General features: G+C 44.4%; 1 protein-coding gene across 1 annotated transcript in view; it reads right to left on the bottom strand.

Moving 5' to 3' along the window:
• CATSPERB (cation channel sperm associated auxiliary subunit beta) overlaps nucleotides 1–25,253 on the bottom strand; it is a 93,954-nt gene that overhangs the window by 34,683 nt on the left and 34,018 nt on the right. The window contains exons 8-16 of the mRNA XM_021706411.1: nucleotides 25,075–25,193; nucleotides 23,563–23,595; nucleotides 17,251–17,317; nucleotides 16,571–16,617; nucleotides 15,759–15,911; nucleotides 13,985–14,143; nucleotides 9,417–9,561; nucleotides 3,205–3,359; nucleotides 43–197 (exon numbers count right to left, since the gene is read on the bottom strand). Of these exons, the coding sequence (XP_021562086.1) occupies nucleotides 43–197; nucleotides 3,205–3,359; nucleotides 9,417–9,561; nucleotides 13,985–14,143; nucleotides 15,759–15,911; nucleotides 16,571–16,617; nucleotides 17,251–17,317; nucleotides 23,563–23,595; nucleotides 25,075–25,193 (1,033 nt within the window). The remainder of the gene's footprint in view (nucleotides 1–42; nucleotides 198–3,204; nucleotides 3,360–9,416; nucleotides 9,562–13,984; nucleotides 14,144–15,758; nucleotides 15,912–16,570; nucleotides 16,618–17,250; nucleotides 17,318–23,562; nucleotides 23,596–25,074; nucleotides 25,194–25,253) is intronic.

Here is a 25,253-nt window from a genome sequence, read left to right as displayed (position 1 = left end):
ACCAATGTGCTATGAAAACAATCATGAGGTGAAGCTGAGTACCCGGAGTGGATCACTTTTCCATAGTGTATGTTCTTGAACTTCTTGGTGTAGACAGTGTCCCGGGGCTCGTTCTCGGGGACGTACGCAAAGAAGATCATCTCGTGTGCGGAGATGTACTGGGGGGCGAGCGCTGTCTCAAAGCCCATGTCGGGAGGCTGGAGTGGAGACAGGAAAATGCTGTATTTAGACAACTGTTTTGACGATGACAAAATTCAGGTCACAGACTTACCTCCAGCTCATGTCAAAACAACACTGTCTTCCTCAAGCTTGAGAATTCCTGAAAAGTACTCAGGCTATAAGTTATTTACAATTCTGTATGACACACAGCCTGAGACAGCAGGAGTGCCCTGTGAAATGTGAGTACAAGTTCAGGGAGAGGCAAAAAGCCCAGGGTGAATGCAGTGGCCTGATCATGGCTCACTGCAGCCTTGACCTCCTGGAGAAATACTTCAACGAGTCCTGTTTGAACATGTGTGTGCAAGGGAATATATATTTTTCTGTGGGAAGGAAAGAAACTCTGATGTCTATGACATAGTGCGGACGGCTGCAGCACCTGGGTATGCAGACACTCACTGTGTGTGTGTGTGTGTGTGTGTGTGTGTGTGTGTGTGAGTGTATGGAGCCCCGAGATGCAGACTTTAGAATTGGGTTCTCGCTGGAGTTTTGTTAGAAAAGCTCCATAAGGCCCCCTCCTCCCTGGAGAGCTGTCACCCCATCACATACTAGAGACCCCGATACCCAGGGTGGTATGGGTCTTCCTCACCTCCCACAGGCTCCCCTACTGTCAGCTGGGGCACTTGTGATTTGGATTTCTGATCGCGGGTCTTTCTTTTCAAAACACCCATCTCCAGTCCTGAGCCTGTCCAGCTCTGGGACTCCTAAGGGTGAGAAGAGAGGTGGGACCAGCCCAAAAGGATGTTAGAGCTGCCTGTGTTGCCATCAGAGGGAGTGGGTGGTGAACAGTGTGCACTGGTGGGACCCACGAGCTGGGGCCTCCAGGACATCCCCCAGCAAGGTTTTCCTCTAGTCTCTGAATTGGGGGAACCTGATGAGAAGGGAAAAGGGGAAACAAAGTCAAGGGAAACAAATGTGGGACTGAACAAATAGCTTGAGGATTCCTGAACAGTACTAAGGCTAGAAATTATTTATAATTCTGTATGACATTCTGCCTGAGACAGCAGTAGCACTGTGCAATGTAGGTGCAAGTCCAGGGAGTGGTGAAAAGACCAGGGTGGGTGACAGGGTGGGGTGGGAACGGACAGGATAGGAACAGGGCAGGGAGGGTGACAAGACAGGGTGGGTGACAGGTCAGGAAGGGTGTCAGGGCAGGGTGGGTGACAGCACATGCCCCACAGCCAGTACCTGGGATAGATGTCTGGTTTTAGGAACTACCTAGTTGTAAAATTTGGGCTACACCTTTTAGCCTTTGCCTCACTTTACTCACAAGTAAAATGGGGATAAATAGTTGTTACAAAAGTTAACAGCTCACAACAGTGCAGCAGGAGCTAGTGATTGTTATTATTGATGTTTAAGTTGGGGTCTTACTCTGTTGTCCAGGCTGGAGTGCAGTGGCACAATCAGGGCTCACTGCAGCCTCTACCTCCTGGACTCAAGTGATCATCCCACCTCAGCCTCCCAAGTAGCTGGGACTACAGTTGTGTGCCATCATCCAGTTAATTTTTAAAATTTTTTTGTAGAGACCAGGTCTCACTGTGTTGCCCAGGCTGGTCTCGAACTCCTGGGCTCAAGGGATCCTCCCACTTCAGCCTCCCAAAGTGCTAAGATTACAGGAATGAACCACAGCACTCAACCTAGTAATTATTTTTTTTTATCAGAGAAGACGCATGCACAGCTTGTTGGAGAGAGCATTGTTGAGTGTGGGTTCCTCAAGCTTGTCTTGAGTATGGAAATACCTGCCGAGTTTATTTTAATAATCTAAACTTTCATATAAGGGAATTAAATCACTGTCTACAAATTGCGAAGTTTGTAGAAATTGAGGTAGCTTAGCTGCTCTTTGGTTAGTTCCACCCTCCTGCTTACATAAATCACTTTGTATCTGTGCAGAATCCTCACTCCAGACTTGAGCAAGTCCCCAGGGTCCTGTGGTGGCCTCTCACTCTCCTGTGGAAGTCTCGCCCTCACTCCGGATGCAGATCTCAGAGAAAGCTAAAACTCCTCCTCTCAACTGCGGTCTTGGCCTGGCAATTGGAATAATCTTTTATTTTATTTTTTTTCCCCTGAGTCATCATAGAAAATGGAATGATCTTTTAAAACTAGAATCAACCTTTGTTGTTTCCCTTAAGCCAAAGGGCAGGTTTGATTAAACCCTGCTCAAAAGTGCTGAATTATTTGCTGAGAGCTTGTGAGAGTGCGTTTTCATGACTGTGTGTCCCACAATGAGCTCTTGGGTGTATAGACTTTCACATATTTATAAAAACTGGCATCTGGTGTCATCTGTGAAGGGGAGAATTCCTTTCTATGCTGGCATTTGAGAAAGGGAAATTGAGAGATGAGGAAAGTCAACCAGACTCATGTTTCTCCAGGGCCAAGCTGGAGAAGCAGAGAACCAGTCCCCCGGACCTGGGGTTGGGGGGTGACAGATCCATCTCAGTGTCAGGGTGCTCCTCCCTGAAGTGTCTACATCAAGACATCCTCGGTGGAGTCAAAGCTTTCAACCCTGGTGGGAGGTGAAAGTTTTGGAGATATTCTGTGGCTTGGAGAGGTGTTTCCTGTAGTTAAATAGAGCAAAGTGGCCGGGTGTGGTGGCTCATGCCTGTAATACCAGCACTTTGGGAGGCCGAAGTGGAAGGATTGCTTGAGCCCAGGAGTTCAAAACCAGCCTGGGCAACATAGTGGGACTGCGACGCTACAAAAAATAAAAGAAATTAGCTGGGCATGTGGCACATACCTGTAGTCCCAGCTACTGAGGAGGCTGAAGAGGGAGGATCACCTGAGCCCAAGAAGTCAATACTGTGGTAAGTCATGATCATTCTACTGCACTCCAGCCCAAGTGAGACCTTGACTCAAAATTAAAAAATAGAGCAAAGTACATTAATAAGAGTTTGTCCTAAGGAAAATGCCTTCCTGTTTTCCCATTATTCTATATATTCAAGCTGGCATCTATTCGTGAAATAAACAGTTTCAATGCACGATGTCACTGACCTGCCCAAAAAGGTTCCTGTATTTCCCAAAGGCTGCAGGGGACCCACTGGCTTCAGAGTGGTCTGGAGTGATCTTGTGCATGAAGCCCAGGTGATCATAGTACAGTGTGAAAATGCTGTCAATCACACTTCCCACCATGTTGTATCTTCTCAATCCTGTCAAAAAACACACAGGAGGCTCTCAATAGTGACGTGATACAACCAAAAAACTTGAAGCCCCAACCCTTGCAAATGCCTCTTCATTTGAACCGAGGGGTGGAAGTAGGGGGGTGGGAGAGCCCTGAATGCAGAGAACACACTCCCTTGTGCTGGGTGCCTTGGGAGTCTCTTCTGGGCTGTGGGGCCCCACCAACTGAACCAGTTCCCAGAAGCAGGACTACAGGGCAGAGGGAGGAGCTCAGGGTAGGACCCAGCAGGAGCAGGGTTGGCTCTGCTGGAAGGGCCTCTCTCTCTGACACCCGCAAATCAAGCTTCTCCAGCCCTGACCCTCTCAGTCACCCCGACCTCCTCCTCATCCCTCCTCCTTCACACAACCCCCCCCCACACACATACCCGTAGCCCAGGCCTCCTCCTCATCCTCCCTCCCCCATCTCCCCTGCCCACCCAGTTAAGCTCTGGCTCTCCTGCTCATTCTCCCATCCTTACCCTCATGCCCACCTGGTTAGTCCAGCCTCCTCACCCCCGCTCCTTCTCTCACCCCGACCCTGCCGCTGAGTGCTCAGGCCTCGGTTCTTAGGATGCTTCTCTCACTGTCATTGGAGAACTCACCTAGTTTTAGGATTTTAAGTCCACCATTGTATGGATGATCTCCAAATCTGAATCTGGCACTGAGTTCTCTTCCTTCAGGGACTTCAGGTCTAGACTTCCATGTCCAGCCTCCTACCTACAGCTTCAAGCCAAGGCCGGGCCTCTCAGACTGACTCCATGCAGACCCGAATGCAATCTCCACACAAGCCTCTGGCACCCAAGGAGGCCTCTTTGCCCCATTCCTTGGTGCCCCTCGCAGTTCCTCTTTCTGTCACAACCTAATCTAACCCATCAGCAGCTCCTATAGACTCCAGACCCAAGATACAAGCAGAACCAACCACTTCCCACCTCTGCCGTCCACATCTCTCTGTAGAAGTCACCACCCTCTCCTTTGTGCCTCCTAATTGGTTTCCATGACTCTGACCTCAGCCCCTTCAGAGCATTCTCAAAAGAGCGGTCAAGATGGGACTTTTTAATTTGCTTTTTGAGTCTGAATCTCACTCTCTTGCCCAGTTTGAAGTGCAGTGGCATGATCATAGTTCACTGCAGCTTTCACCTCCAGAGCTCAGGTGATCCTCCCACCTCAGCCTCCCAAGTGCATACATGTCTGGCTACTTTTTCTATTTTTTATAATGATGGGGTCTCATTCTGTTGCCCAGGCTGCTCTCGAACTCCTGGACTCAAATAATCCTCTCACCTCAGCCTCCCAATTTGCTGCTGTGCCCAGTTCTCACATACATATATATGTGAGAGAATATATATATATTCCAGATACATGCAGAACCAACTACTTCCTGCCTCTGTCACCTGCGTCTCCCTATACAAGTCACCACCCTCTTCCTTGTGCCTCCTAATTTGTCTCTGTGACTGCCCTCAGCCCCCTTCAGATCATTCTCAAAAGAGCAATCAAGACACTTTAAACATGCCAGTCACTCCATCCACTCCCATCATCCAAACTCTTCACAGCTCCAACCTCTCTGTGTCAAAGTCAAAGTCCTCATAAGACCTCAGGGCCTCCAAGTTCTGGACTCTGACCTAATCCTGTCACCTTCTGTGCCACACATTCTGCTGTGCCTGCAAGAGCCCAGCCATCCACATCCATAGTTGTAGCGTCTGTCACAGGGACAGCCCTGCCCCTGTCTGGTCACTTAGGTGGTGTGCTGACCGGGTCACTGCCTCTGTTGCTCCTGCCTCCACCCCCTACACGCGGAGCAGGAAGGACTGAGGAGGGAGGATACCCCAAGGCACCCTGCCAGCACTACTACCTCCACCCCTGCCCCCTATAGGTCAGGACATCCTAGGGAAAGGATGCCCTATACAACATGTGCTGGTAGAACAGGTTGGCCACATGCAGGTGGGTGAAGTTGGGGCCCTGCCCATCACCCCAGGCAAATCTTAACTCAAGGAAGACCCCAAGCCAGGAAAACCCCAGAAGAAAGCCTAGGACACACGTCCTGGTCCTCACCTCAGCAGTGAAAGCATGGCCACGCCCTCAAAGAAAAACGCAGCAAAAACTAACATTTGACAAGTGGAGTCTTATCAAGTTCAAAAACTTCTACTCAGCAAAAGAAGCCATCGACAGAGTAAAGAAATAGCCCATAGAATGGAAGAAAGTATTTTCAAACTATGTACTCAACAAAGGCCTCATATCCAGAATCTATAAGGAACTCAAATGAACCAAAGAGATGAAAAAATAACTCTGTTCAAAGGCAGACAAAGGGCGTGAACAGACACTTCTCAAAGGAAGACATCCAGGCAGCAGCAAACTTGAAAAAATTCTCAACTTCACTAATCATCAGAGAAACACAAATCAAAACCACAGTGAGATACCACCTTGCACCAGTCGGATAGGCCATTATTAAAAAGTAAAAAAAATACATGCTGGCGAGGTTGGGAGAAAAGGGATACCCACATGCTGTTGGTGAAAATGTCAACCAGGTCAGCTGCTGTAAAGAACAGTATGGAGATTTCTCCAAGAACTAAAAATAGATTCAACCTAGAAATGGCACTACTGGGCGTCTACCCAAAGAAGCATAAATCATTCTACCAAAAAGACACCTGCACTCATATGTTGATCGCAGCACTATTCACAAAAGAACATGGAACCAACCCAGGTGCTCATCAGTGGTGGACTGGATAAAGAAAGTGCAGTACACACACACCAGCCATAAAAAAGAATGGAGCCATGTCCTTTGCAGCCACATGGATGCAACTGGGGGTCATCCTTTCTAAGTGAACTATCACAGAAACAGAAAAGTGAATACTGTGTATTCCCACTCCTAAGTAGGAGCCAAACACTGGGCCCACTAGGCATAAGGATGGGAACAACAGACACTGGGGACTTCTAAGGGGGGAGGGGAAGAGAGATGAGGGTTGAAAAACCACCGTCGGGTACCACGCTTGCCACATGGGGCGTGGGCTCAACAGACCAGCATCGCGTAATGCACTCAGCTAACAAACCTGCACATGTGCCCCTTGAATCTAGAAAGAAGATGAGCTCAGACAGGGTGAGGCTGGGTCCCACATCAGTGACTGGTGTCCTTGCAGGAGGAGGAGAGGACCTCACGGTGCATAAGGAGAGTCACGTGAGGACAGAGGAGAGACTGGACTATACGGGGGGAGGGGGCTGCCAGGAACCTCCAGGAGCTGCGGGAAGCAAGGAGGGATCCTCCCTCCAGCCTCCAGAGCTGAGACAGAATGCATATGGGCTGCTTTAAGTAAAAAAAAATTCATAAATATTTCCTCAAAAACGTATGTAGTCAGGGCTTTTCTTATCGCAGTGAAACTCTGCTGATAACCTCACTGAGGTTCAACGTGCCACATTCCACTGACATCCTAAGTTACACTCATTTCCCACTTTAACACCTCAGGGGCTGAGACAGTCTTCTAACTGGCATGTCTTACAAGCACTGTCCACCAGAGGACACTCATGCCACACAGTCAGTGGTCTACCATTTGGCTGCTTCTGCTGGCCTCAGTTGAATTCTGGAGTCACCGGTGATCTGTATTGCAGTTTGAAATGCCTTCAGCAATACTATAATTTAGCATTGAAAGTAAGTCACTGTGGGTACAGCAAGAGAACAAAGCAACAAACACATTTACCAATAAAGTTGGCGTTACTGGAAGGATGACCACACCTCCACGTTTTCTTGTAGGAAACCACCAAGTATTTCATAGGCCCCAAGGAAGGAAGAAACCCACGTGCAGATGAAAGCTGTGTTGTGTTTGACTTCTAAGATACACACACGACCGTCTGTTCACGTGCCAGGCATTACCATTACAGATAGGAGGGAAAGATCAGAGCAATTCAGGCATTCGGGCTTGGTGTTGAAGCTGGATTGGAAGGGCTTTGCTCTGTTTAATAGAACAAAGTGCATCCTTACTCAATGAAATCCGTCTGTCTGTCTATCTACCTATCATCGATCTATCTATCATCTATCTATTAATCTATCTTCTATCACCTATTATTTATCATCTGTCATATCTACCATCTATTTATCTATCAATCATCTATTTGTCAATCATCAATCCGTGTATCTGTCTATCTTACTCCTTTAAGCAAAGGGACTGTACCATTTTTCTTCTGTTGCTGCTCTCTGGATATTTTAATTGACTTACTTTCAATGCTAAATTATAGTATTGCTGATGGTTCCATTACCCATGCCCACCCCTCCACAAATAGTCTCCTTAAAGGTTCTCCAGATGAGACACCTGAGTGGAATTACATTTCTTGTCAGGTCCAAAACTGATACTGTATTTTTACCTAAAATGTTCCTAGGTCATAGTATATAGAGCTGGGAATCTGGGCCTAAGTTGCTTCTATCTTTTATTTTTTTTTTTTTGAGACAGTGTCTTGCTCTGGAGTGCAGTGGTGCCATTATAGTTCACTGCAGCCTTGATCTCTTGGGCTCAATGATCCTCCCTCTTCAGCCCAGCCAGTAGCTGGGACTACAGGCACATGCCACCATACCCAGCTAATTAAAAAAAATTTTTTTTTTTTGTAGAGACAGGGCCTTGCTATGTTGTCCAGGCTGGTCTTGAACTCCTGGGTTTAAGTGATCCTTCCGCCTCGGCCTCCTGAACCATTGAGATTACAGGTATGAGGCACAGTGTCTGGCCTGCATATCCCCCTAATGAATGCACAGATGGATGTCTGTGGAGGGCAAAATTTGTGGTGATCCAGTGGGGTAGTTGCATTGATGACAGTGACAAACATGGTTTTCATGAAGACTGGGTGGCATGACTAACACACACACATGCACCCAACATGCATGGGTACACACACATGCATACATGTGCACACACATGTATATACACACACATGTGCACATACACTTAGGATCTTGAACTTCCAATTTGAGGCCAGAGTAGAGTCTCTGGCACCCATATTGGGGAAAATTAATCTCACTTCATAACTTACAAAATCAGAGATTTTACATTTGACATATATATGAAATCTAAAGCAACAATCAGCTAGAAGAAAACAGAATAGCTTCATAACTTTGGGACAGGCAAAGGATTCTTAAACAACACAAGAAGCAAAATGTCCCAACCATACAAGAAAAGATTGATAAATGGAACTTTTAAGCATTAATAATTTCTGTTTAAGAGATACCATGAAGAAGATAAAAAAGGACAAGCCACTAATTGAGAGAAAATATCTGCAAGTCATATTTCTAACAAAGAACTCCTATCTGTAATTGATTAAAAACTCATAGAAATCAATTAAAAAGTCAATCTAATCAAGGGGGAGCCACTTCAACCCCCTCACTCTGCTGGCTGAAGAGCAAATTGATACAGTCACCTTGGAATAAAGTTGGCAGCACTTAAGATACTTTTCTACAAAAAATGAAACCAACGTATCTTTGTGACGCAACATTCCGTTCCTAGGTATACAGCTACCAGACAAGAAGGCTTATGTCCAGCACAAGACTTATCCAAAAGTGTTCATCACTGCATCATTTATAACAATACCCAAATGGAAACAACACAAATAGCCATCAGCAGTGGAATGGGTGAATAAATTATAGTATATTCATACAACAGAAGTCTGCACAACAATGAAAAATAACCGACTAATCCATTCAACAGGCTTGTTTTGTTTTGTTTTGTTTTGAGTCAGGGTCTCATTCTGTGGTCCAGGCTGGTGTGCCGTGGCACAATTATGGCTCACTTCAGCCCTGACATCCTGGGCTCAGGTGATTTTCCTGCCTCAGTCTCCCAAGTAGTTGAGACTACAGATGCATGCCACCACGCCCGGCTAAATTTTGACTTTTTGTGGAGATGAGGTCTCATTATGTTACCCAGGCTGATCTCAAACTCCATGGCTCAAGTGACCCTCCCACCTTGGCCTCCCAAAGTGCTGGGATTACAGGCATGAGCCACCACCCTGGCATAGATTTTTCACTTATCTTTGAATCCCTAGCCCCAATGGAGTACTTATGTCAGTGAAGGCAAATTCCTTACCTGCCTTTGTGACGAAAACCTGTCTACTCTGGGAAACAAAAGTAATATCTTGAGTATAAAAACTATGAAAAGTGTCCTCTATGACATCGTCATGAAAGTCAGCTAGTAATTCGAAGGTATTGCCGCCATCTACTGAAAGCCAGACCTGCAGAAACACAGGGACAATAGCACCTCACTAAAGAGTGCCTTGCAAGGTGAGCAGCTATCTGTCACTTAAGCTTCCTACATAAGTCACACACACAGGTGTACTCACATAGGCTTATGCACGCAGGCATATGCGCACTCAGGTACACGCATCCTGGAGTCTGCACAGCCATGTTTGTGGCAGAACATCAGGTCTGCATGGTGAGAGCACAGACAACAAAGTAATTTCATCATCTCATAAAAGGACGAATATGGGTATGTTAGAGTGTGCCGAAGGGTTGACTCCAGAGGATACAAACTTCCAGCTTGGGCATCCAGCAGACGTGCTGACATTCTGTGTCATGGCCAGGCTGTGTCCTGGGATCTTCATAACCCTAATCACTGATCCCACCATTGCATTCTATCCTCTACTTTCCCATCTTTGGGTGAGAGTCACTTGAGGATAAACTCATCGATCATGAAGTGGGTGGATCCTGTCTGCTCCTCTGTAAGCAGCTTGAGTCACATTCAAGTGGATTTAAAAATTAATTTTAATAAAAAATTGCACTTGAAAATAGGCTTTCCTTAAATTCAAGCCTTTATAAATGTGGCTGAAGTGTCCTGAACCACCATATAAACAGCTCTCCTCCCATACCTCACCAGATACAGTCCTGGCCTCTCCTCTCCCTTCCTAAAGGTGTTAATTTCTTCTTTTTCCTTTTTTTTTATGTTGGGGTCTCACTCTGTTGCCCAGGCTGAAGTGTAGTCGCATTAACATGGCTACCGCAGCCTCAAACTGCTGGGCTCACATGACCCTTCTGCCTCAACCTTCTGAGTAGCTGGAACTACAGGCATGCACCACCATGCCTGGCTTATTTTTTGATTTACTATAGAGATGTGGTCTCACTATGTGGTCCAGGCTGGTCTCAAACTCCTGGGCTCAGGCAATCCTCCCACCTCGGCCTCCCAAAACGCTGGGATCAAAGAGCCTCTGTGCCTGACCTCTTTGTTCTTATTTTGTCTTCCACTCTTTCTGCCTTTTGTGGTTTTAACTGAACATTTTATATGATTCCATTTTCTCTCCCTTGTTAGTCAATTGGTTTTACTTAAAAATTTTTTGATGTGGCAGTGCTAGTTTTGCAATATACATTTACAATGATTCCTTGTCCACTTTGCGATAACACTGCACCATCGGTTGTGTGAACACTGTGTAAGAACAAATAATCCTGGTTCTTCCCTCCTGGCTCTAGCATCATTGCTGTCTAGCAGCAAGGATATACTAAAGCATCCATCAGAAAATAAATACATGTATATCAAATACATTGTTGCTACTATTCTGAACAAACTGCTATTTGTTAGTTCAATTACCACTAACCAAAGACACTTTTTACTGTACCTTCCCTTGTCCCTCCCCAGCTTAGATCCATGTTTCTGTCTTTTATCCAATCTTCCTTCTTGCTAAAGTGTTTTAATAACGATATTTCTTACAAGGAAGTTATACTGGCAACACATTTCCTTTATTTTTGCTAGTCTCAGAGTATTTCTCCTTCACTTTTAAGGGATAACTTTTCAGGGTCCAACATTCTTGGTTAGTGGTTTCTTCTCTCCAGCATCTTCTCTCCTTGCCTGTGGATTTCCTGAGAAGTTGGATGTAATTCTCATCTTTGCTCCTCTAGAGGAAAGATGTTTTTCCCCCTTTATTTTCTTTCAGAATTGTTCTTATCTTTGTTTTATTGAAGTTTGAAAATAATATGCCTAGGTTTTTTGTTTTGCATTTATCTCACTCAGTGCTTTCTGACGTTCCTGGATCTGTGGTTTGACATCTGGCATTAATTTGGGAGAAATTATCCATCATTGTTTCAAATATTCCTTCTGTTCTTTTTCTTCTCCTGAAACTCTCCTTACGTGTATTTACACCATTTGTAGCTGTCCCACAGTTTGTCAATATTCTTTTCTGGTTTCTTCCCCAGTCTTTTTTCTCTTTGATTTCAGTCTCTGGTGGCTTCAACAAAGAGATCTTGAAGTACAGACTCTTTCTTTAGCCATGTTCCACCTCCTAATGGCCCCTCAAGAACATTCTTAGTGTCTGTTATGGTGTTTCTGTTCTCCAGCATTTATTTTGGGTTGTTTCTGGAATTTCCCTCTCTCTGCTTACATTGTACACCTGTTCTTGCATGCCATCTCCTTTACCCTTCAAAGTCCTTTGCACTGTAATCATAGTTGTTTAAATTCTTGGTCTGATCATTCCAACACCCCTGCCATAGGTGAGTCTGGTTCTGATGCTTGTTCTATCTCACTAAACTGTGTTTTTGCCTTTTAGTACATCTTGTCATTTTCTTCCTGATAGCCAGGCATGATGTAGTTGGTGAAAGGAACTACCATGAATAGGCCTTTGGTGATGTGGTGAGAAGGTGTTGGGGGAGAGGATGTACTTTATTGTCCTGTGAGCAAGACCTGGTTTGTCAGGGCACCTGTCATCTGAGCCATCAATGTGACATGTGTGTCTCAGCCTTCTCCATCTTTGGTGGGGATGGACAACTAGAAGGAGTGGATCAGGCATCTCCCTCCCACAGGGCAGAAGCTCTGGTGAAGTAGCTTGTCAGAATGACAGACCTTACTAAGAAGAACAGAACCATCTGCTGCTTCTCTGGGGTCCTTTCCCATCTCCTGCCAGAGCACAGGCGTTTTCTCTAATATTCAGTGTGAGGATCTGGTGGAGCTGCTGAAGGCACAGCTCACAGAGTGCGGGGCCCAGTGCTCGCCCCAGGGGTTCTCGTCTCTTGGACTTATCCACACTGTGTCCCCAGCAGTTGGCCAGCCACAGCCTGGCTGGCTGTACCCTGGCCCTGGTCTCTGCAGAGGTTGTGTTCATAGACTTCTACCTCAGCCTCTGTTCTTGCCTGCTGGCCTCTCCAATTCTGGTTGGCCCCAACCGACCCCCTCCACCCCACCCTGCCAGATCTAAGAAGAGTTGTTGCTTTTTAGTTTTTTCAGCTTTTTACTTACAAGGACAGAGTGGCAACTTCTAGCTTCCAACACACCCACCCGGGAGCCGCAAGTCCTCTCCAGAACCTTCATCCTGCAGAACTGAGACGCCATAAAAAGCTTCCCTTTCCCCGCTGCTTCTGCTCCTGGCAACTACCATTCTACTTTCTGTAAATAGAAACACTGATTTGACTACATTAGGTAACTTGTACAGGGGGGATCCCCCAAAATACCAGAATTTATTTATTAAAATTGTATATTTATTCTTCCATGTTTAAACTTCAGAGTACCCTCCATCTGATGCAATACGCCTATCGTGGTGCTTTTTCCACTACTCAAAACAGTTTTTGAATATGTCAATTTTGATGTCTTTTGGTGCTTCTGCTGTTTTTTGTTTCTCCTCTTCCACGTCACCAAAACATTTCCCTTTGAGGACTTTTTCACCCAGGGAAACAACAAAACGTCACTTGGGGTGAGATTGGGTAGGGCATAGGGGCCATGCCGTTTAGGGTCAAAAACTGCTGCACGCAGCACAGTGTGGGTAGGTGTGTTGTCATGGTGGAAGAACCAGTCACCTGTTTGCCACAACTCAGGACGTTTCTTTTGCAAATTGTGACACAACCTTCTCAAAACTTCCAGATAAAAACTTTGGATGACGGTTTGATCCAGAGGAACAAATAGTGAGTGTACCACAAAAGCACTGTCCTCCAAAAAAGATAATTCTGGTCTTGTTTAGGTCCTCCATATGAGGAAACTGTGCAGTATTTGTGCTTCTGTGACTAGCTTATTTCAGTTAGCATAATGTGAGCCATCAGGGTTCACCCATGTTGTAGCATATGTCAAGAGGTCCTTTTTTTTTTTTTTTTAAGACTGAGTAGAATTCCATTATATGTATACAGCACATTTTGCTTATCCGGTCACCTGTTGAGGACATTTGGGTTACTTCTGCCTCTTGGCTATTGCGAATAGTGATGTTATAAACATGGGTATGCAAGTACTTCTTAAAAATCTTGTTTCAATTCTTTTGTGGATATACCAGGGAGCGAGATTGCTGATCGGATGGCATTTCCACTTTTAGCTTCTTGAGGAGCCACCGTACTGTTTTCCACAGTGGTTCTCCACTTCCCAGTCCAACCCACAGCACTTGCCATTTCCTGCTGTTTTGACAGGAGGTGTCCTGGGTGTGAGGTAATCTTCATTCTTGCTTTGGTTTGCATTTCTCTAGTGACTAGTGAGGCTGGATGTCTGTTCACATGCTTGTTAATCATTTGCATGTCATCTTTAGAGAACTGTCTCTAGATCTCTCTCCTCGTCCAGCACACAAGAAACAGTCAATCCTCCCTCTCTTGGTTATCATCTTCCCGCCCATCTCAGAGCACCCTGTCCTTGTGTGCACCCACTCGGTGCCAAGCGAGCACAGAGTAACCTCTCCCAGGAACGTGGACTTTCACATGACACACCTGATTGCCATAGGCATACAGAAAGTGACTTCGAGGGTGGAACACCATTCCAATGGGAGACGAGAATGATGGCGGGAACTGGAAGGGTGGGAATTTCGGTTTTAAACTAGGCTGGTTATTTCTCAAGATGCTCACAAAGGCAGAAGCCATTCCCTGGACCTGGGTGAACACAGCAAGAACAGGTCGTGAGAGTTTCATCCTAATGTTATTAGGCCATTCAGTAATTTTTGGACTTTCCTGTTACCTGAATTTTTATTAAGAGAGGGACACATCAATGAACATAGTGCAGAACTACAAGATTTGCTGCCTCTGAGCTCTGCTGCCTCTGTACCCATCTGACAGAAGTTGAAAATGAAGGTTGGGGACTAAACAATTTGCCCAAAGTCCTAGAATAAATGGCAAATCGAAATTTACGAGAGACATTTCTGAACTCAACAATGCCTGTGCACATAACTACCATGCCAAACATGTGGATGCCAGGATCCTGATCTTGAAGGACTTGAGTATGACACCCAAAAACATGCCACTTTTGTATAAAGATTATTTTAAGTTGAAGACTTTTGATATTCAGCAAATGCACTAAAAAAACACAACCTTCCAAGAACTTCCTTGCCTGACTAAAGCAACAACTTCTGGGAAATGAGGCTGCCAGAAATCCTTCTGTGAAGCAGACCTACTCCCAGGAGGGAGAATGAAATAAAGCCTGCCCCAAGTCCCTTCTGGGGGTTGTGTGGCTCTGAAGGTGAAGAAAAGACTGTTCATACCTGACCAGACAAACACGCTCAAACACACCTGTTGTCTTGTTTGTTCTTCTGATAACTTACTTATCTTTCCAAAAAAGTTGTTTTTCCATAAGTGCCTTTCTCCCTCTCCCCTTCCCCAGCTAAGATGGCATATGAGCCCCTAATTTTAGCCACCCCTTTGAGTTACTCATCACTGAGTTTCCCCCATGTAGAGGCACACTGCACATATATACACACTGCTTTCTTTTCTCCTACTAATTCACCTTTCTCCAGCTTACTTTGCAGGGCTCCAGGCATCGAACTTCACAACGTAGAGGAAAGTATTTTCCTCCCCTACCATCTTGAGGACAGATACTGGACATATGTCTGTTTATCTAGAGACAGGGTCTCACTCTGTTGCCTAGGCTGGAGTGCAGTGGCACAGCCATGGCCCACTGCGGCCCCCAACTCCTGAGCTCAGGTGGTCTTCCCACCTTCCCGCTCAGGTTACAGACTTGAGCCCTCACCCCTGATTAATTATGTATTTTTTAATGGCCCTAAGAATAATTCTAATTCATAGCTAAGGTGAAGGATCTTTGGAAAAGAAAATATAGATCTCTGGCACCCTGTTCCATTTTTTCCACTTTTACTAACCATTTTATGAAACAATACATTTATACATAGAAAACCCAGCTTATAGTCTCCTGAAGAATTAGCAAGGAGAGTCACTCTGCAAACAGCATCGCGGTTTCTAATTTCATCAAACTGAGTGACAATCAGAGGTGAGAAACAACTCCCATCCAAGGACCAATGGGGCCCAATCCTGCTTAGCTTCCGAGATGGGATTGGGTGCAGTCAGGGTGCTGTGGCCATGAACCAGAGGTGAGAAACATCTCAAGTGCTGACTGCATATTCAACCTTAAGCAACTTTTCTGTAGCCAATGATATCAAGTTCTATTGCCAAAGACACCAAACACTTGAAAACAGCTTCTGTGAATGTAAATTGTCATCGTCATGGTGTCAAGAGTAATCACCTCTGGAGCCAAGCCTACCTGGTCATACAGAAGGTAAACACCAGTGCCATACTCCTGGTCCACAAGAAATGTGATCACATCTGGGAAAATGTTTCTCATTCCTCTTAAAATATAAGGGGAACAAGGCACCCACTGCAGAAATGGTTCTTTACTATAGAAGCAAGAGCTTGCCTGTGGAAAGAGAGAAAAAACTGATGCTCTTTTCGAACTATGACTCTGAGCTCGTTTTCACAGGAAAACACACTCATCGGCCATCATTCCCTTCCTACTGACCACACGTCTTCTGTGGCCATCTTGAACATTCGTGCCTCTCCTCTAAGGGACTCAAGTCCAGAAAACACTGTCCAGCATCTCTTGCTGGTGTGACTTGTTCTAAAATCATCCTAACATGATTGGGTAACTACCATTAAACCCAGCTTCACTTGGAGCAGAGTGACTGGTAAGCCTATCAGTCAGTCAGAACTGCCAGTTTTTAGATTAATAATGATCCATGAAACCATGTACATTTCTTCCTTCCCTCCCTCTCTCCTTCCCTCCCTCCCTCCTTCCTTCCTTCCTTTTCTTTTTGAAACAGGGTCTTGCTCTGTGGTCCAGGCTGGAGTAAAGTGGTAGTCTCTGGAGTAGCTGGGACTACAGATGAGCACCACCAGACCTGGTAAGTTTTTCATTTTTATTTTGTAGAGGCAAGGTCTCACAAGTTGCCCAGACTGGTCTTGAACTCCTGGCCTTAAGCTATTCTCCCTCCTCAGCCTCCCAAAGTACTAGGATTATAGGCATGAGCTGCTAAGCCCAGCAAAATTTCTTACCTTATAAAATATTAAATATCATACCTCACTTAGGGTCTTGTTTCTACGAAAGGTGATAGTTACATAATCAACTATAAAATATAAAGGTACAGAAATTATGAGCACATCTATATTTCTTAAATGTGAAGAGTTAGTGTTAATAAAATACTGTTCATAAAAATAACAGAATTATATGTCATTAATTAATGTATACTCAAATATACTTTTCTTACACTCATAGCAGGTGGACCTGTTATATCAGATTTAAGTTACATTTTTTAATTCAGTTTTAGGTCATTAATTTACACAAAACAAACATAATTTTACATTTTATTCTATTTTTAGATTATGCAATTTTATTAAATCTATTTGTGTTATCTATATTGCTAAAAACCTTTTTATTTTTATTTTTAGTCAGGTCTCACTCTCTTGCCAGGGCTGAAGTGCAGTGGCACAATCATGGTTCACCATAGCCTTGACCTTCTGGGCTCAGGCGATCCTCCCACCTCAGCCGCCAGAGTAACATGAAGTACAGGTATGCGCCACCACATCTGGCTAATTTTTTTGTACAAATGAGGTCTCACTATGTTGCCCAGGTTAGCCTTAAACTTAACTTAAGCGATCCTCTCACCTCCACCTCCCAAAGTACTAGGGTCATAGGCATGAGCCATTGCACCCCGTTGCTAAAAGCCTTTTAGTACAGTATATCTTTAACTAAAATTTACCTTCAAAGTGTTCTCTGTTGGCAAAACATCTCTCATTATACCATAAATTTCCTGTGATGTAGTCTGTCTACATAAATAAACAGAAATATTATTTAGGTAATAATAGTTTTAAGATACAAAATCAGAAAAACTTCAAAAATGTCCAAGTTGGTAGCTCAGGAAAGTGAAGTAAATAGAGAAAGACTGTGTGCAAATAAAAGGGTTGTGAAATGAAGACAAGAAACAAGAGTATACTTTTTCTTTTTTTTTTTTTTTTTGAGTCAAGGTCTTGTTTGTCACCCAGGCTGGAGTGCAGTGGAATGAACATGGTTCACCAAGCCTCCAACCCCTGGGATCAGGTGATCCTTCTACCTCAGCCTCCTGAGTAGCTTGGACTACAGGCATGTGCCACTAGGCCTGGCTAATTTTTCAAATTTTTTGTAGAGACAAGGTCTCACTAGGTTGCCAGGCTGGTCTCAAACTCCTGGGCTCAAGCAATCCTCCCACCTTGGCTTCCCAAAATGTTGGGATGACAGATGTGAGCTGCCATGCCTGACCAAGAATATACATTTTGAACAATACATAAAAAAGGAATAGAAAGAAAAGAAATTGTACATGAATTAGCCTATGCTAACAGCAGGTGCCCTTGTCTTTTTGGAGCTGCCAGAAGTTGCTGGCCTTTCATCAGTCAGTGGGTTGCATGTTTATCTTCAGTTCCTCATCAGCTGAAGTGGGTTTATGGAGCCTTTACAGAAGCCTGCCAGCCACAAGAAGCAACCCTGGTTCTGAAAACTGATCATGAGAGTGAAGCTTCAAAGAGAGTGAGAGTGTCTATGTTAGTTGTTAGCTAGATGCAATGGTTTTGTTATAGAAAGTTCCTGACCTTCAAGTTACTCTTGCGACAGAGGAAACCCTTATGCTTTTGTAGACTGTTATAAAATCTGTGCAATTTGTGCATAAAAAGCCTTTGCTGCCATCTCATGATAAAACCTGAGCAGATGAGGAGTGGCTTCTGTGGATGAGCCAAGAAAGCGTTCATTGAGGTGGAACCTACTCCTGGTGAAGACGCTATGAGCATTTTTGAAATAACACAGGACTGAGAAAGTTCTGTCAACTCGTTGATAAAGCAGGTGGGGTTTTAGAGGATGGACTCCAATTGTGAACAAAGGCTCTATGCTGGGTAAAATGCTGTCAACCAACACCAATGATACGGAGAAGTCATTTGTGAAGGGAAGAGTTCACAGATGTAGCAAACATCATTGTCTTATTTTGAGAATAAAGATGGTACCTGTGAAGGGCGGGGAAAGTGGGGGTAGGGTCACAGCACACATCTCTAGATAACGTGTCTGTCTTTCTACTACGTAAGTGTATTACCCATTTGAACATAATAATTTGTAGGTGACGACGATTCTCATTCCCTTGTAACACATCCTTCCTTTCTGTAGACTGAATATTTATGTTCACATGTTAAAGCCTAATGTCTGATGGTTTTTGGAGGTGGGGCCTGAGGGAGGTGATTAAGTGGATGAAATTAGTGCCCTCATAAAAGGGAAACCATGGAGACCCTGTGGCCCTCCACCCTGGGGAGACAGGTAATAAGATGGCTGTCTCTGACCCATAATGGGCCCTCAGTGACATGGACTCTGCCTGCACCTTTACCTTGGACTTTCTAGGCTCTAACACGATGAGAAATACACGTCTATTCTTTAAACGCCTCCCAGCCTATGGTAGCTCTGTTATAGCAGCCCAAATGAACTAAGATATTTCTGTTCCAAAAGTTGTTACCTCGTATGCTATTTCGATGTCTATGGAAAACACACAAGTAGATATCGGATAAAGTGAGAGAGGTGGTCAGACACTGCTCACTACTCTTTCTTCTCATCATCTTCCCTTGTACTGAAACACCTGTCTATATTCATTTATCTTGTTAAAGCTCTTGAGCATTTTCCTTAGTTGGGATAACTGAGTTGTATTCTCTTTAAATTCTTTTTTAATCTGAAAGATGAATAATATCTTGCTGGAAATAGGAATTCTGGGCTTTAAAATTTTGTCTTAATAGACTGTAGGTGTTGATTTCGCTGTCTTTAAGCTTCTACTGTTGTGTAAGCAAAACCTAATACTAGTGAGGCATATTTTGATTTTATTATTTCTGTTTTGAAACTTGTAATATTTTCCCTTTTACCTTGAAATATTATTCAGATATGCTACATGCATATTTTTTTCCCAGTGCTCTCAGGATTTGGTAGATCCAACCCATAGCCTTGAATCTTTCATAATCCCAGTGAAATGGTCTTCTATTCTTTGATTTCTTGTTGCCATCTTCTGTTTCTTTTTCACTTCTGAGGCATAATTCTGAGAACTCTATTGGTCACCTGATGGTCCTTCTGGACCTCTGATTTCTAGTTATTTTCCCTAGATATTTTGAGAAGTTTCTTCTTCTTGATTTTACGTGCCACTCATCTGCATCTAAGCAATGGCTATCTTTCAATTTATTACATTTTTTAAATTGCAATTTTGGCATTTGGTCCCAGGAATTTTTTTTCTTTTTTTTTGAGGTGGAGTATCACTCCTTGTTGCCCAGGCTGGAGTGCTGTGGCATGCTCATGGCACTCGACCTGCTGGGCTCAGGCGATCGTTTCGCCTCAGCCTTCCAAGTAGCTGGAACTACAGACACACGCCACCGTGCCTGGCTAGTTTTTGTGATTTATTGTAGAGACGAGGTCTCGCCAAGTTACCCAGGCTCGTCTCGAACCCCCGGCCTCAGGCAATCCTCCCGCCTTGGTCTCCCAAAGTGCTGGGATTACAGGCTGAGTCACTGCACCCAGCCAGGAAGAATTTTTTAAAATGTATTCTTTTAGAGTTGTGGGTACAAGTGAGAATTAACTACACAAGTAGGCTGCGCTTCCAACTGGCCCTCATGCCCCTGATAGTGGACCAGGTACCCTTTGTGTTGTCATGTGCCCCACACTCTCCGCCCTTCCTCCCTCTCCTAGCAGTGTCCAGCAATTGCTGATCCCTCCCTTGTGCAAATGTGATTAATGTTCAGGGCTCACTTATCAGTGAGAACATGGATATTCAGTTCTTTGTTTCTGTGATAGTTCACTTAGTATAATGGAGTCTCCAACTCCATTCAATTTGCTGCATGCAAAGTTCATAATTCTATTCTTCTTCGACTCCATCATGTACATGTACATTTTCTCTATTCAGTCCAATTTGATGGGCATCTGGATTGGTTCCATGTTTTTGCTATTGTGACTAATGCAGCAATAAATATGCACGTGCAGGTGTCTTTTTGGTAGAGCAGTTTATGGTCCTCTGGGTAGATTCCCAGGAGAGGGATTGCTGGATCATATGAAGGTCAATTTTTAGTGCTTTTAAGAATCACCACAGTGCTTTACACAGAGGTTAAACTAGCTTGCACTCCTACCAACGGTGTAGAAGTGTTCCCTTTTCTCTACACCCGCACCAGCACCCGCTGTTTTTTGACTTATTAATGATGGCCATCTTTATTAGAGTTAGGTGGCATCTCATTGTAGTTCTGATTTGCATTTCTCTGATGATTAGTGAGGCTGAGCATTTTTTCTTGTGTCTGTTGGCTGCTTGCTTGTATGTCATCTTTTGAGAAGTATCTGTTCATGTCCTTTGCCCACTTTTTAATGGGGCTGTTTGGTTTTTTGTTTTGTTTTGTTTTTTTCTTTTACTTTGAGCTCCTTGTAGATTCTGGATGTTAGGCCTTTGTCAGATGCATAATTTGCAAATATTTTCTCCCATTCTGTGGGTTGTCTCCTTATTCTCTTGATGGCTGCTTTTGCTCTGCAAAAGCTTTTCAGTTTGATAAGGTCTCATTTGTCTATCTTAGCTTTTATGGCATTTGTTTTTGGGGACTTGGTCAAGAATTCATTGCCTGCTTCGATGTGCATAAGGGCGTTTCCTGCATTTTCTTCTGGGATTCTTATAATTTGAGGTTTTACATGTAGGTCTTTGATCCATTTATAGTTAATTTTTGTATATAGTGATAGGCAGGGGTCCAGTTTCACTCTTCTGCATGTGGTCAGTGAGTTTTCCCAGCACCATTCGCTAAATATGGTCTCCTTTCCCCAGTGATTGTTATTGGTGGCTTTGCCAAAGATGAGTTGGTTGAGAGACAGTGTCTTGACTTCCAGAATCTCTGTCTGGTTCCATTGGTCGATGTGCCTATTCCTGTACCAATATCATGCCTTCTTGATTACTGTAACTTTGCAACATAGTTAAAACTCTGGAAGTGTGATAGCTCCTGCTTTTTTCCTTTTGCTGGGAATTGTTTTGACTATCTGTGCTCTTTTTTGTTTCCGTATGAATTTCTGTGAAAATTGATGTTGGTAATTTGATGGGTATTGCGCTGAATCTGTAGATTGCCTTGGGTAGGATGGACATCTTGACAATATTGATTTTTCCAGTCCATGAGCTTGGTATGTTTTTCCATTTGTTTGTGTCATCCTTGATTTATTTGAACAGAATTTTGTAGTTCCTATTGTAAAGTTCTTTCACTTCTCTGGTTACGTGGATGCCAAGGTTATGCTTGTTGCTGGTGTATAGTCATTTATCAGTGTGAGGAGGCTTTTGACAGACTCCTTAGGGTTTTCCAGATATAGAATCATACTGTGTGCAAAAAGGGATAGCTTAACTTCCTTTTCCTATTTGGATACCCCCAATTTCCTTTCCTTGCCTGATTGCTCCAGCTAGGACTTCTAGCACTATGTTGAGTAGGAGGGGTGAGAGTAAGCATCCTTGTCTTGGTCCAGTTCTTAGGGGGAAAGCTTCTAGCTTCTGCCCATTGAGCACAATGTTGGCTGTCCAGGAGGGATATTATGTTGTACTTGAAACTCCTGCTGGTGTTGACTGTCTTTTTTCCTGCTAACACTCTTGTGTTAATGACAGTAACCACAGAATAAGTGCCCATGTCTGTCAGCTGCTTTCATTGACTAAATTTCGTTCTTGTTCAGGTGCTGCTTTTTCTACCAGTGATTCTATTATTGCTCTGGTTCTAAACATCGCATTCTGCTGGGATGCTGGGCAACCTGAGATGGGCTTTGAAGGGAGGGTCAGATGTGGTTTGTAACAACACTGGAGTGAGAGGAAAGGTCTCTAGGCCTCTGGGCTGCCATTCTCCCCCCTTCTCTGCTTCCAGGCCTTCTTCAGCCTGCCCACCTAGGGCACAGGGATGACACAGCCCCCCCAGTGGATGTCTCCCCAGTCTCCCTCTCAGCCACACTCCCCACATGGAGAGAAATCTTCTCTGGGAGCTCAGGGAGAATGCTCCACCTGCTCTGTGTTGCCAAAAGCCTTGCTTTCACATGACCCTCGAAGGAAAGAAATATGCCCTGCCTCCATAGTGGGACTCCTTGGGGTGACCGTCACATGTCCAGGTGCCCAGCAACTTTGGATTTCATAGGCAGATGAACTGGAAAAGGCAGTCATGGGAGTTGAAGGGCCGGGAGTAGTAGGGCTCAGGCCATCTCTTCTCCGCCTGTTGACTTGACCTTTCATGTGAGTCTGTTTTAGGGGAACCATTGGCATACATACTAGACTCTCCTTAGTTTTGTGTATTATTCCTTCCCTTTGTGACTGCTGTGATGCCTGGTTCCACTTCCATCATCTGACTTTCCCGTGTTTTCCATCCTCCTAATTAATCTCCTAATTTGGAGATTGATTCTCCTCCAAAGATCTTTAAATACTTTATTATCCACTGAAAACCTTCACCATTCTTTCTTGTTGTATTGTCTAGAGTTCGGGTCCATCCAATTATTTTATTTATTTATTTATTTTTGAGTTGGAGTCAGAGAGCAAATCATCTGCCAGATTCCAGCCCCCACTCTCGTCTGTCAAGTGTCTTGTGCAGAGGACCACCTGAACGGCTGCAGTGAGTCCAGGTATGGTGTTGGAGGGACTCTGAGCCTGGACAGAGGATTGGGGGGATCTGAGCCCAGACAGAGTGTTGGGGGCTTTAAGCCTGGACAGTGTTTGGGGGACTCTGAGCCTGGATGGAGCGCTGAGGGCTCTGAGCCCAGACAGAGTGTCAGGGGTGACTCTGAACCTCGACTGAGATTTGGGAGGTTCTGCGCCCAGACAGAGTGTTGGAGGGCTCTGAAACCAAGAAGAGCACCACCTCCTCTTCTTCTGAAGCAGGAGAAGAGATGATTAATGGCTGCTAGAACTGTTGTTTTAGTCCAAACTGTGAATGATATGGGAATAATAATTACTTCCATTGTGAATTATGGTCTTGCATCTCATCTCTTAAGTCACCAAGTAAATGTGTAGCTTCTAACCAGCCCTGGGAAATGTAAAGCTTCTTACCTTTTCAAAACCACAAAAGTCTGCCCTTGAAAGCTACAAGAAAAAAAAGAAACGTTAGCGTTGCTTGCATGTTGGAAGGCATACCAAGACATCACAGCTTACATTCTATCAAGGAAATCATCCTTCTTCTACCCCAGCAATTAGGATGGCCAGACCTCAAGCCTGCCTCTGGCTCAGTCTGCACAGGATTCTGGAGAATTCCGCTCAGTCTCTGCCTTGCTTTACCGTGTTTTGAATCTATGTTTGCCTTCGTGCTGTTACAGAAAGAGTTTGAGATGAGAACCACCCCCTCGTAGAGTTAAACAGAGGTGTTAGGAAGCATGCAGGAGACACCACGTCTGCCGCCCGCATGGGTTCAGGAAAGCGCCTACCACCCTGCCACCCCCCATATCTGCTTCTTCCTCCCAGCCCCGAGGTCAGGCCTTCAAGGTTTGGCCCACGTCCACCTCCCTGCACATCCACTTAAGCCATAGCAGTCTTCCTGGCTTCTTTGAGTCTGTTATAGCAACTACGTGATAAGCACATAAGAGCTAAGATCTGTTAGTTATCTGAGCATGAATGGTCTTTCTCAGAGACAGGAGGAGGGAAGGCAGGTGATGAGCATTCATCGACCTGAAGGGAGACACCAGTCACCTGTGAGGGGAATACCTGCTCCTTGGCCAGCACAGTCGCCTTGTTCCTGCCTCCTGTCACCTTCTTTCCTGCTCCTGAGTCTTTAGTGCTGGGCTCAGGCCTATTGTCATGATTCTTGAGAGCTGTTCACTAACATGTTTAAGAATTCCAAGGTATTCATATGATATATCCTCACCTAGAATGTATTTTCCATCTCTCAATCCAAACTTTTTCTTTTCGAGTTGGAGTCTCACTCTGTCACCCAGGCTAGAGTGAAGTGGTACACTCACGGCCACCCCAGCCTCGACCTGCTGGGCTCCAGCAATCTTTCCGCCTCAGCCTTCCAAGTAGTTGGAACTACAGGTGTGCGCTACCATGCCTAGCTAATTTTTTATGTTATTGTAGAGATGAGGGCTCACCAAGTTGCCCAGGCTGGTCTTGAACCCGCGGGCTCAGGCAATTCACTCGCCTCAGCCTCCCAAAGTGCTGGGATTACAGGCTGAGTCACCGAGCCCGACCCCAACACTTATTTTTAATTTATGCTACTGTGTGATCCTATATTTAGCTTAATAAATTATCTGAAAGCGTTTTGGGAACATATTGTAGCTATAAATAAATTGATTGATGGATAAGTAGGTAGATAGATAAGTCTTTTCCACATGCAAGTATTTCAAACTTACTATACATTTGAATAGCAATAAAATAACACCATTTCCAAATTATGTATCCAATGCTATAAGGCAAAGGAAAACGTTGCTGTATTATGCTTTTACATTTCTTTCAAAGGAGGAAGTTTTTCAATTCTAAGATATACCACACATAGCTCAAATATTAAATACTTATCTTTATATCACAGAAAATATTTCAGGTCAACTGTTAGTGATGAAGCAATGCACATACCTTTAAGACATGAGCTGATGGATAGCGTAGGTCTTCACTTACAAAAAGACCCAGGGTGGTAAGGATGATCAAAAAGTGATTGGTTAAGACCAAATCCACCACTGAAATTTCTGTATATTCTAAAGAAAGAAATCACATCATGGATTAAGACGTAAGAGGAAAGCAAACTCCTCAGCAAA

The sequence above is a fragment of the Carlito syrichta genome, unplaced genomic scaffold, assembly GCF_000164805.1.
Source record: "Carlito syrichta isolate Samal-C Ts95f unplaced genomic scaffold, Tarsius_syrichta-2.0.1 Scaffold315561, whole genome shotgun sequence".
Taxonomy (NCBI): Eukaryota; Metazoa; Chordata; class Mammalia; order Primates; family Tarsiidae; genus Carlito; species Carlito syrichta.
This window is presented reverse-complemented; position numbering and strand designations above follow the sequence as displayed.